The sequence below is a fragment of the Rhipicephalus sanguineus genome, chromosome 5 (genome assembly GCF_013339695.2).
Source record: "Rhipicephalus sanguineus isolate Rsan-2018 chromosome 5, BIME_Rsan_1.4, whole genome shotgun sequence".
NCBI lineage: Eukaryota > Metazoa > Arthropoda > Arachnida > Ixodida > Ixodidae > Rhipicephalus > Rhipicephalus sanguineus.
In genome coordinates this window covers 128,277,765-128,291,216 of record NC_051180.1, presented here as the reverse complement: position 1 = coordinate 128,291,216, position 13,452 = coordinate 128,277,765, and the positions used below count along the sequence as shown (strand labels likewise).

General features: G+C 46.7%; 2 protein-coding genes across 2 annotated transcripts in view; both read left to right on the top strand.

Moving 5' to 3' along the window:
* Positions 1 to 2,516: 2,516 nt before the first annotated feature.
* Positions 2,517 to 13,452, top strand: part of LOC119394234 (probable cytochrome P450 49a1) — an 82,054-nt gene continuing 71,118 nt past the window's right edge. Inside the window, exon 1 of the mRNA XM_037661521.2 lies at positions 2,517 to 2,773. Within this exon, the coding sequence (XP_037517449.1) occupies positions 2,581 to 2,773 (193 nt within the window). The 5' untranslated portion in view covers positions 2,517 to 2,580. The remainder of the gene's footprint in view (positions 2,774 to 13,452) is intronic.
* LOC119394235 (putative nuclease HARBI1) lies at positions 6,466 to 10,772 on the top strand. The gene is made up of 4 exons (XM_037661522.2): positions 6,466 to 6,763; positions 6,872 to 7,013; positions 8,084 to 9,103; positions 9,711 to 10,772. The coding sequence occupies exons 1-3, from the start codon at positions 6,503 to 6,505 to the stop codon at positions 8,590 to 8,592; spliced, it is 912 nt and encodes a 303-aa protein (XP_037517450.1). The 5' UTR covers positions 6,466 to 6,502; the 3' UTR covers positions 8,593 to 9,103; positions 9,711 to 10,772.

The following is a 13,452-nucleotide window of genomic DNA, read 5'->3' as shown; positions in this document are numbered from 1 at the left end:
TCATGGTGCACAAAAAGACTGCCTCATGGTGCACAAAAAGAAAATACCGCTGCAGCGGAATTTTCGTTACGTAGAAGATGTCGGATCGAGACTCTTTTGCGGAGGGTCATGAAGCAGGATGCGCGCTCAATTCAAGAGGGAGACCAGATCTGCCAGCACTGCTTCAAGAGAAAGAAGGATATGCAAAACAAAGCAGATGCAATGCAAACAAAACGTGTTTTGTCCGCGGCCAGAACTGCTGCCACCAATCTTCATGTAATCGATTCTTCTTAAACTCTGCATTGATCACATAAGGTTTTACAACGTACACATTTGGGCCAACAAAAACCACACCTCTTGGCGACCGCTCTCCAGAAATTCATTTCCATTCATGAAGAGACCTTGGCTTTTATACCAATCTCTCAATTCTGGCACAGCACATCATCATAAGAGACGCATGGAGGGAATCCGTTCTTTAGCACTCAAGATATGAATTATACTCAACTGAAATAGATGAAAGAAAAGGAGGCAACAACTTAAAGTGCCTACTGTGGACTGAGGGATGTCTAACACTGGCGTGAAGTCGCAAACCACGCGAATGCATTTAATTGGAACGGTCTTTTCCTTTACAAAACAGTTCCCAATTTCCGACCATAGATCATTACTGTTGTTTAGCGAAGCACAGAAAAGAAAAAAGACGTGTTACTGTATTTTCTTGTTACTAGAGATGTCCTTTGCGCAGTAGCCACCCCGCTCTGGAAACACAATGTTTGACATTTTCTGCTTTTGTTGTAATAAAAATGATGCAACATGTTTTTTCATAATATCATTCTGCAGTCCTTTGAGAACATTTTGGGGGACTTTGAACAAAATTGAGATTGGGTTTTTTTTATTATAGATTTTCGAATTGAGGAGCACTTTTCTCTTTTTGGTGTTTCGAGCATTAAATTTTATTACTTTGAAAATTATTAGAGAAATACAAATGCAGAGGTTCATTATTCACATAAAGGCCTATTCATACTGCAAATGTGAACAAGCTAAGATATTCACAGAAGTAGCCATAGCGTCCCAAATTTGACTGATTTTAAAAAACGCAGCGTTTTTCGTGAATTTTTAAAAATACATAATTTGCTCAGAAGTATATGAAATGATAAGAGCTATTTCCTCTTTACTTCTACTTCCGCCAAAAAGAAAGATATTTGTAATATATAGCTTCAGTGGCTGCCAGCATGATTGCGAATTTACGAAAACGCACTCTTCGTAAAATGGTCGTCGTCAACCGGCGACACTTGTCGAATTTTCCTGTGTTGAAAAAATTTTTAATTTGGAAACGAACTGCGATTTCGTGCTGTGCAGTCATATGTGCACAACATACAAAATTATCAGGAAAATCGGAAACATCAAATATACACCCTTTTTCGATCTTTCGTGGAATCGACCCTCTGCATATGACAGTGTGCTATGCTGTCCCCACCGTTAACGTGTGCATGTTCTGACGTAAAAGTCGTCGCTATGGTTCCACACCGGGCTTGCACGAAAGAATGTGGGGCGAGGCAATAGAGTGACGAACTTTTGCAAAGGGAAACATTTTTTTAGGTACAACGGGACGCGCCAACCGCTCAATTTTCAGCACGTAGCCGATGAGCCGTCGGCGGAGGCTAGCTCTCGCGTTTTACAGGCGTGACCCATTTTCTGCCAGCGTGTTCATCAGCAGGAAAGTGACAAAATCGTATTCTGACATTTTTGTGCCTTTTTACGCAATTGACCACGATACAGCTAGTAGAAATACCGATTTTTACTTCTTTGCACTACGGTAAACATCACATGTCCTGCTTTGTTCTGTTTCCAGTTGGCAGCCTTCATGAGCGCACATGGCTTTGCAAGCTTCCTGTTCCCGTTGAACTGACCCTTCCTGATCAAATGCCTGAGCGACATGTTAGTAAAAAAAAAAGAAATTAAAACTGAATGCCTTTGAAAAAAAATTATTTTTTTGTTGTACGCAACTGCGCTTCATGCGACAGATGTGGCTAAAGAGAGAGAAGATTGATTCTGCTTGTTAAGTTTGTTGGAAGGGAGGAGGGATTGCACAGCTTCCGGCATCCAACATTTTAAAAACTGCGACACAAAACGTACAGGTGCGCACTTCACAGAGAAGCGAACAACAGCAGGTGGCGTATCCGCGCAATTACTATATAGAATCAGGGCATCAACTGCTTTGGCTCACTGCAACTGCGGAGTTCATACTCCTGAGGATTTCTCTGGCTGATATATGTTTGGACAGCTTTATTCTTCGCTCATACCACTACCGGGAATTACAACACCGCTGAACCATTGGAGACGACCTTGCAAGCGGCAGTATCGGCATTGGAAACAAGCGCTGTGCATAGGAGAAGAAACACTCGAGCTTATCTGATAAGGCCGGCTATGGACCGGAGGTAACCTCTCTGATAACTGCGTGTGCATGCGAGGACATCTTCCGCGTGATAGTGGACGCCAGCCCCTCGTGTGAATGACTCTGCGTCGGCAGGAACCCTCCGGCCGCAGGCTCTGGTGTTGACTAGACGAGTCGAATTTCTCGAGGGACGCCGCTTTAGACTCGGAATGAAGCATCTAACTCCATCGTTACGTGCTTGGCGCAACGCAGCTGCCCTCGCCAGGCCTTACTCCCAAACGGTTGCCGCTTCGGTGGACGATGTAAAACCGACAAGTGTCAAGCCTAAGCCTTTCAGCGATGTTCCCAGGGTGCCCTCACTGCCGTTGGTTGGAAGTTCATGGATGTACTGGCGTCTTGTGGGTAAGCATTTATGTTTTCGATTTTTTTTTTTTGACTAATGAGACATAAGTCGAAGTGTCATGGCACCTGTAGGTTGCCTAAACGTGACCTGTTCCCGCAAATACAAACAAGCGGACAAACCAAAACAATTACTGCGTAGAATTCTCTTATGTAAGTTATTCCTTTCGTCTAACTCGATTAACGTATGCGGTCACCACCAGTGCACCACGATTAACAAATGGCGTTTTGACCAAAATGAACCTTGCCGTTGAGGATGCTTATCATTCGTGGTTTTATGTGAGCAAAATGTCATAATACCATCCAGGAGTATATTTTCGTGGTGTATAGTATAAGTTGTCAAGAAAGCTATTCCATCAGTAAGAGAGTTTATTTTACAGCGCATAGTAAAGCTGTTTTAGTGCACATAAATATGTTTTTCCGCAGTTTGTTGCCTGTGTATTAGAGCACTGACCGAGGCCGTGTTTGCATGAGCGTCCTCAGATGGTACGGGTAAAAAAAAAGGATAAAGAAAGGTTCCCCATGTACAATACACTCCCACCACTTAGGAAATTCAGTGTTATAGAATGTACGATTGCGCTGCATGAGTATACAGATGTCTTACGGTAAACACTACCTGCAATAGCCTTTCATTTCTTGTGCTCACATTTGGCCCCACGCAGTGTTTCTGTGGCGCCCGAATAAAACGCCTTTAGCATTCCTGCGAGATATGCACGTGAAAAATACTCTGTAACTAACTATAGCGTCAGTACTGTTGATGAGCGTGCTGTGTGTATTGTTCGTTGTGAAGGTATATAAATAAAAATATAAATATAAAAAAAAATAAATAAATAAACAAATAAATAATATATATATATATATTGTCACGTGGTCGTGACGTCGACGAAGACCGCAAGCGACGTGTCCAAGATGAAACTCTTTATTTGGCCGAATTTGTGGCCGAGAAACGGAAAGTTAATTTGCAGCAATACACACGGTATGCACTGATAGCGGCGAACAGAGCGTCGGCCGTCGATCAACAGACAAGCGGTGAAGGGCGTCGGCATTTATACACGTGCCGTTGAATGTTCCAGCGTTATCGCTGGTTGTCGCGCAAACTGTAGAGTAAGCTCGAGTGTTTGCGTCTTGCGCGAAATCTTAACAAAACAATCTACAATAATCGCGAGGCTTCTCGAACAATGAGGCGCAGTTTGCGCTGAGCGTTGCTGACAGTCTATGTGGGCGAAAACCGAATACAGCAAAAGTGATAATAAAAACGCACGTGGCAATGCCAACCTCTGAAAAAGCATCGTCCCGATGCTTAAAACGGAACACGGGGGGGGGGGGGGCAATGCATGCAACAATAACAACAATAAAGCAAGAAAGTACAATAAACAAGCACAAGCAAGTACAATAAAAATAAGCACGAGCAAGAAAGTACAATAATAAAGTAAACGTACAGTCCTCGGATGCACTAACGCACGTAATATGGCTTGAGGCGCACGACATGGACGACTTTAGGTCGCGCACGGCGCTGCTGAGAGTTCGTAATGCCGTCAGGGTGTGATGAGTGAGTGTAAGACCGGTACGACGGTGCGGTGTACTCGGTGCTGTGCTGTGGTGTCGCGAGTGCTGCAAACGCGGTGGTGTGACACGACAGAGGCACCACACAACAGACACGTGCGGCGCGTTGAAAAGGACGACGTCGGCGGGGAATGGCACGTGTAAGCAGACGAGGGAAATCGGCCGAGAACCAATGAGATGGTGGCACGGCAGACGGAGGAGGACGACGGGCTCGAACGCGAGGCAGTCGGACTCGGAGAGCCCGGAAGGAGGACACGCTGGTGCCAGGGTCAGTGTCGTCGGCTTACGGAGCCGAGCACGAAGGGCCCGACAGCGTCTAAGGGTCTCCGGACGTCCTCGGAAACGGGCATTCGTGGGTACGAGGCGTTCCCGCGGTCCGACCAGCTGGTTCCGGTTCGTGTGGAGCAGACGTCGCCGTCCCGGTTAAGGGAGTGGGTTCCTGCTGCCGGTTGCCTGCCACGGGACGAGCACGAGTGTCTACCACCAACCTTCATGCCGCGTACGTGGACCGGGAGGTCATCGGCATCCTGTGCCTGAGGGTGTTGCCTGCTCCGATCTCTGCGACGACTTGACTCCTCGTCCGCTCCACGAGGGCCCTCGCCGCCAACGCAAGCGCTTACCAACGAGACCGCCGCTCACGTCTACTCAAGCGTCGCTATAACCGGTGACTGTCATCCTTTCTTTGAATGGTCCGCGGAACCGTCTTTGATTAGCAACATGGAGCAACATGGAGGTTGGCGGTAGGCACTCGGACTCGTCCCGTGGTAGGCAACCGGCAGCAGGAACCCGCTCCCCCAACCGGGACGGCGAAGTCTGCTTCACACGAATCGGGTCCAGCTGGTCGGACCACGGGAACGCCTCGTACCCACGAATTCCCGTTTCCGAGGACGTCCGGAGACCCTTAGACGCTGTCGGGCCCTTCGTGCTCGGCTCCGTAAGCCGACGACACTGACCCTGGCACCAGCGTGTCCTCCTTCCGGGCTCTCCGAGTCCGACTGCCTCGCGTTCGAGCCCGTCGTCCTCCTCCGTCTGCCGTGCCACCATCTCATTGGTTCTCGGACGATTTCCCTCGTCTGCTTACACGTGCCATTCCCCGCCGACGTCGTCCTTTTCAACGCGCCGCACGTGTCTGTTGTGTGGTGCCTCTGTCGTGTCACACCACCGCGTTTGCAGCACTCGCGACACCACAGCACAGCACCGAGTACACCGCACCGTCGTACCGGTCTTACACTCACTCATCACAAGAGTCCCCCCTCGATGAGTTTTTTTTCGTAAAAAAAACTTAGGTCTTGATGAGTGATGCCTCACAAAGTAAAGCGTCTCGACATGCACCCATGGCGTAATGCTAAGCACATCTCCAGCATAGTGTCCACTACGCAGTTCAGCTAAATACACTTAAAGGCAGAATAAACATTTAGAACAAATACCTTGGTATAATCCAACTCATTTCACTACATAGGTAAAGTACTGCACGAAATATTTAAATGAAAAGTTCACAGGCGAGATGACGAAAATCCAAATATATACAGATATATCAGTCCGTTGCCCAGAATCCGAACCCAGAAAAGCCACCGGTCAATGACTTCGACGCTTAAGTGATAGCGTCCCACACGAGACGCACGGCACATATGTTGCACTCGGAGCAAACCACCAGCGACGCTTGGAAGCGTTTCCGACCAGGGGTGCTATCGCGGAACGATTCTATTCCTTTTTCTATGCTTTTCGCCGCCATTAGTCGTCTCTGATTGGTCGAAGGGAGGCCATGTTATTTGTCAATCAAACAACCATAAAAAAGCGTGACGTCAAAATGACGTTTACACACTCATTATGCAGAGAGAAAAGGCATAATTTTTAGCATCGCCAGAGAGCGGGTCGTTTGGAAAGGCATCGAAAATGGCGGCTCCGCTGATCGGGATGGCGGTTGCGCTCATGCGACGCCGGCGACAACAACGCGAGCCCGACGATGCGTTTGACATGACAGATGACGAATTTCGGCGGCATTTTCGACTCTCGAAGGAAACTGTGCGATGGTTGTGTGGTCAACTGGCCGAGGAACTGGAAGGGGTGCGAGCGACGCGGCTCTCAGTGGAACAAAAGGTGTTGTGTGCGCTGCGCTTCTTTGCGACCGGGAGCTTCCAAGGTTCCGTCGGGAGCGAGACGACGATTCACATGGCGCAATCGACTGTGAGCGAATGCGTCAAACGCGTCGCTCAAGCTATAGTGAAAGTGGGCGCGCAAAATGGGTGGGTGCGCTTCCCGACGACGACCGAAGAAAAGGCGGCCGTGAAAGAAGGCTTCCTTCGGCTCGGCGCCATTCCGGGAGTGATCGGCTGCATCGACGGCACCCTCATCGGCATCAAGGCGCCTAAGGGACCCCGCAAGGCTTCGTTCATGTGCAGGAAGCACTTCTACGCCCTCAACGTTATGATCGTGAGTTAACCTCCGACTTGTTTGCCTTTCGTTTTACTGCGCCCGCGCCGGCCTCTTTTGTTGTGTTTGCTTGCTAACAATGGGCTTTCGCCGCGCACGCTTTCCCAGATCTGCGATGCGGCGATGCGGATCCTGGCCATCGACCCTATGCGACCGGGGTCAGACCATGACTCGTTCGTCTGGCAGACGACCTGGCTGCGCCGACGGTTCCTGGCGGGGCGCATTGCAGAGCCAGGCGAATACCTGCTTGGTGAGATTAAAACGTTTTCCTCACGTCAGCCTCACTTCGCACATCAATGGCAGAAGTAGCTGAACAAGTAGCTGTGGCTATGGCACTACTGGATCCAAAACGCACCACCGTTTACACTGACTCACGAGCTGCCGTCAGGGCTTTTCAGTCGGGTCTAATCTCAAGAGAGGCCGCGAGGGTCCTTAACGGCAGGCCCTTGCAGGACGTAATTCACCACATTGTCTGGTTTCCGGCTCACATGGGTCCGGACGTAATACCGGGCCAACCGAACCCCAACGAGATCGCTCATAATCGTGCGCGAGGATTCGTATGCCGCGGCGATGTGGGGCCCTCTAATGGTTCGCAACAGCTCGAGTTCGGCGATCCCCTAGTCACCTTTCACGAGATTACCTCGCACTACAGGGGGATTAGACGGGTGTTTTCATCCCCTCACCACAAACTCGGTAGAGCACAATCTATCTCGCTGAGAATGCTCCAAACGGATTCGTATCCTTCAAGGAGCTTCATGAGTAGGATACATGCGGAGATAGATTCAACATGCCCAGACTGCGGTGACGTTAGCTCGTTGAAACACATGCTCTGGCGATGCCCTGCGTTGCAGGACTACAGTCAAGAATCCTGGTGGACCGCTGCTATCAACGACCCCAGCTACGACGTCCAGCTCATGGCTGTCCGGAAGGCCCGTGAGAGGGCGGAGAGGCTCGGCCTCCCCGTCCCGACATGGGACTAGCCATGAGTTGGATGTGTAAACATCTCATGCTCTTCCCTCCGGACCAAATAAATGTCTTTTCTCTCTCTCTCTCCTCACGGGAGAAGTTGTGTTAAAAAATTTTGAGACCCCCCTGGGTCCTGCCCGAAGGTTTAAAAAAAAAAGTAGTAGTGCAATCACTGTGCGACTTCTTTTTAGAAGGATGTGGCCCAAGTGATCAGAACAAATGAATAGAGCACTGCACTAAGGGTCTCGACAATTGTTGCAGCAGTGATGTAACATTATGGCCTCTGATGTTGACTACTAACGTTATGCTACATGGGTATACGTAGCATAGTACACTATTTCCGTCTTTGTGCAGGTGACAGTGGCTACCCATTGGAGCCGTGGCTCCTCATCCCGGTCTCTGGTGATCCTTCCGAGCACAGTGCCGAAGGCAGGTTCAACGCTGAGCACATCACCATGCGCTCCATTGTGGAGCGGTGCATTGGCATGCTTAAAGCCCGCTTCCGGTGCTTGCAGCGTTACCGCACCCTCCACCACGAGCCAGAGCGTGCTGCTGACATTATTGCAGCATGTGCTTCCCTTCACAATCTATGCTTAGGTGAGGGTGCCACTGAGCCGGTTGATGAGTTTGAAGGCATTGAAGACTTTTTCAGCAGCAGCAGCAGCAGCACCAGCAGCGAAGATTCTAACGGGTCCCCCATCCAACAGGGTTTGACCCGAAACAGGGCCACAAGAAGCTATTATTTAAGAGGGCGCGCAGTACGGGACGGTGTCATTGCGCGCTTTGGCACCACCCGTGCGCAGCACTACGAGTACTTGAGGAGGGTGCGCCGGCGGTTGCGACGCCAACAGCATCGTTGGTAGATGCGTAATGGAGCAGTTGGAGTAGTGTGTATTTAAGAGATGTCAAATAATTGATTTACACATATTATTACTGCGAGGATGTGTGACCTCTTTCAGGCATGGTACAAGAATTGTGATGAAAAGAGAACATATGCATTCTTGCAGAAAAGCCAGTGTAAAACAAAAGTATGAACATACACTGCACTGGAGCGTGGTCATATCCATACAACATTTCATGTGTTAAGCTTGCTGCTGAGGGTGGTATAAAAGCTGTGTTGTTTTTTACGCGCCAATATTTTGTCTGGCGACTTCTTTTCACAACTGTGTAATGGGTGAAGCAATGTGGCTGAATTGTGTTGCATAGCATGCACTGCAATGTTACTTTTTTTTTTTACATTCGAAAGTTTTCATTGCTTAGTAACGAAATGTAGCCCCTTTGATGATGCTGCTGCTGCTGCTGTCGAGTATGTGCCATTGCCCTGTAATATCCACTGAAATGCAACCATGGTTTTGTTTTTTTTACATATGAAAGGTCTCTCGTTTGGCTTGGCATACGAGCGATTGTGATGTAGCTGTTAGAATTTTTGCTGCCGTGAATGAGATGGCGAACAACTTGTTCTGCCTGTAGGTATGTTCTGCATTTCTTTTGTCCCGCCTGATTTAAGAAATGTCAAATAATTGATTTACACATATTATTACTGCGAGGATGTGTGACCTCTTTCAGGCATGGTACAAGAATTGTGATGAAAAGAGAACATATGCATTCTTGCAGAAATGCCAGTGTAAAACAAAAGTATGAACATACACTGCACTGGAGCGTGGTCACATCCATACAACATTTCATGTGTTAAGCTTGCTGCTGAGGGTGGGATAAAAGCTGTGTTGTTTTTTACGCGCCAATATTTTGTCTGGCGACTTCTTTTCACAACTGTGTAATGGGTGAAGCAATGTGGCTGAATTGTGTTGCATAGCATGCACTGCAATGTTACTTTTTTTTTTTACATTCGAAAGTTTTCATTGCTTAGTAACGAAATGTAGCCCCTTTGATGATGCTGCTGCTGCTGCTGTCGAGTATGTGCCATTGCCCTGTAATATCCACTGAAATGCAACCATGGTTCTGTCTTTTTTACATATGAAAGGTCTCTCGTTTGTCTTGGCATTCGAGCGATTGTGACGTAGCTGTTAGAATTTTTGCTGCTGTGAATGAGATGGGGAACAACTTGTTCTGCCTGTAGGTATGTCCTGCATTTCTTTTGTCCCGCCTGAGATAGCTGTATGCTGTCGTTTTGCAGTGCTCATTGACATCCATTCCTGTTTGTCTTTTCACTCCCTATGGAAGCAATGAAGCCTCCGATCGCACAAAAATGCAACGCACACAACACCTTCCGCTCCTTTAGAAGTGTCGTCGTTCACTCCACTTCCAGTTCCTATGTCAGTTGACCACACAACCATCGCACAGTGTTCAAGAGACAGAAATGCTGTTGAAATTCATTATCTGCCATGCCAGAGAACATGCCTCACTTGAAGTGCAGTCATATGCAGAAAAGTGAAATTACCAATGAGCATAACGTGAACGTAAAGTGCCTGTACTGGAAGAACGGTACTCAGTAACTTGGAATTTTCTAGTTACAGCACAAGTACAAGATGCAAAGTGTAGTAGCAGTCATAGCATGTACACAGGGTGTGTCCAGATATTAAATTTCGTTTTGATGCTTGTGCTGCTTCCAATACTTCCCGTACAAACCCTGCAAACGAGGAACCCCGGTACGTGCACCCTAATCGCGTGACAAAAGGAAATATTTCACTGTTGATGAATGCACACAACCTGTCCATACTTGTAAAAAGAGCTGTGTAATGTGTCTGCACAGTTTGTACAATGCAAGCCAGCATCATATGCGCAAATAAAAGCCCTCAAAGTTGATGTTTTATTTCTTGCATAAATATTCATTCCTTTTTTTCCTCGAACAATTCATTCAAGCAACACATTCTGTTTATACAATAATGTAACTACTGTATGGAAACTGCATTGGATGTCACACAGTATGGTACATCTTGTAAGAACAGTAGCTTGGAACACGATACCATGAACCGCGTTTGCTTGTAATAATGCACCACTAATGGCAGATAACGTTTCACTGGTTGTTCCTTTCATGCAGCTGATGACAGAGCACACAAAAAAAAAAACATCCAAATGTTTACATGCATCACACTACATGAGTAATTGACAGTAATCCATTAAAAAAACACTGTTAAGTTGACTTTACGTAACAGTGTCCTACCACCAGTATGTGGTCACGGCTGTATCTCCTACGTCAAACAGTAAAAGTACTCGAAACATCGCATTCCTGCAATGCAGGGAAGCATACAGCATATCACATTGCCATGACTTCCCTCCCGAAGACAAAGTGCAAAGGTATGCTTTGTTGATATCACACAACGTCAAACAATGTTTCTTAAGTCTATTGTGTATTGCCACTAGTAAGGTACATATTTTCATGAAAGTTGCTCATCTGGAAGTCACCTCAATTGGTATTTAAATGCATACAAACTATTGTTTACTGGCAGGAATGATTGCGCCTCCACATGCAAAAGTAAGCACTGAGTGCACATTTTTTATAAATGAGCAATATTGCACATAAAGGCTACATTCAAAGTGAACCACAAAAAAAAAAACACTAAAGGGATCACAGCCTGTATCCAAAAATACACATGTCACAGTAAAAGAGAAGGCATGTGCAACTCCCATAACATTGTGTTAATCAAAAAATAAAAAAAGCATACAATGAAAACAAAGGAAACATGCATTCACCATGTGCCGAGTTAATGTGACGCAAGGGACAAGTTATGAAGCCGTCAAACTACACAGAATGAACAAAATATAAAAAACAATCTCACTTTCCTGCCTCAACACATTACATAGATGAGACTAGATGAATGCAGGGAAGGAACACAAGGAAGGAATTTTTGTCACAAGATTTTTTTTTGTGTGCGACGCTTCTTACACATTTAGCCTATGAAGACATTGCACTGAAGAAAGCAATGTTGCCATTTCGTGAGACAGGATTAAAATGCAAAAGACTTGCCATGAGGCATCATAAGTAATGTAGAATTAGAACAATGAGACACCTTTCAATTTGCCGTCCACTGTCAGCTGGTGGTACAGCATTGCAGTTTGGACACTCCTGCTGGGCATTACAGTAGATTCCTGTTAAACGAAAGCTGAAGGGACCAGGAAAATATGTTTCATTTAACAGGAGTTTCGTTTACTGAGAGATGAAAAGGGGTGCAGAATTCAAGCACAAAACCAATCATGTTAGAGGCAGCTGTTCCATTTAAGCAGCAGTTTCATTTAAGAGATTTTCGTTTATTGAGAGTCTACTGTACTAAAATGTTGCAGTTGTGCCTTAATGAAATGGTGACATAAAGAACTGTTGTATGTTACAGATACTGGGGCTTCATACCATCAGTGGTAGATGGGCAAGTGTGCCAAGAAAAAAAAAAGTGACAAAAATTCCTTCCTCTGTAAAATTTATGCTAGAAGGATCCGTTGATGGTTGGTACATGTGTTGAATATACTGAGTATGTACAGCGCAATGAAACGAAGGCAAGAGAAACACACAAACGACATAGACTGGCACTGACTTCCAACTGAATTATTGAAAAGCATGAAGCCCGCTTTTACGCATGTGCACATCTTATCAGCAACTGAAACGAGTCATGGGTGAGCATACATCTCTCTGTCACTTAGATACACGCTTGGCGTAATTACACACTTGATACCGGATTTCCTAATGTGGGCTGCCTCGAAGTGCATTTACACTTGTTGCAGTGATATGCAAGATGTCCGCCTGAATTGTTTTTTTACAAAAAAAAATACTCTTGTGCTCTGATGTTGAAACGTAGCCCGCCGGCCCAATGTACTCTTTTCCACAGCTGAGTGGCATCTTGTATAGCACGTGAGGCACACAGTCGGTGTAACGATGAGCATGCTTCTTCGTGCAGGATTTTTTCTATTCTTTGGTGAGCATAGGGCAAATCTGACCTAACTTACAAGGCGCAGAAAACACCACTTTGACGTCATACCTTTGGGTGATCTTCTTAAGATTGCGATGTGGTGTGAAAGTGGTGTTTTCTGCGCCTTGTAAGTTAGGTCAGATTTGCCCTATGCTCACCAAAGAATAGAAAAAATCCTGCACGAAGAAGCATGCTCATCGTTACACCGACTGTGTGCCTCACGTGCTATACAAGATGCCACTCAGCTGTGGAAAAGAGTACATTGGGCCGGCGGGCTACGTTTCAACATCAGAGCACAAGAGTATTTTTTTTTGTAAAAAAACAATTCAGGCGGACATCTTGCATATCACTGCAACAAGTGTAAATGCACTTCGAGGCAGCCCACATTAGGAAATCCGGTATCAAGTGTGTAATTACGCCAAGCGTGTATCTAAGTGACAGAGAGATGTATGCTCACCCATGACTCGTTTCAGTTGCTGATAAGATGTGCACATGCGTAAAAGCGGGCTTCATGCTTTTCAATAATTCAGTTGGAAGTCAGTGCCAGTCTATGTCGTTTGTGTGTTTCTCTTGCCTTCGTTTCATTGCGCTGTACATACTCAGTATATATCAATAAAATTTAGGCGCTAGGAGGCTGAGGTGGGCGAGTGACTAGTGCAGCCCCACCGGCCAGGGCCTCTAAAAGTTGCTGCAGCAGGCGCTGAGTACAGTCATTCGCCCTGCGCTCTTGGTCGAGGCGCTGCTGCTGAACGTGGCGCAGCCGGCCCACCTCTTCGGTCAGGCGGCAGAGCTGGTTTTCCAGCCGTTCTTGGCTGGCCATCTGGGCCTCGTGATGCTGGTTGAGAAAAAAATTCATGTATTTACAAG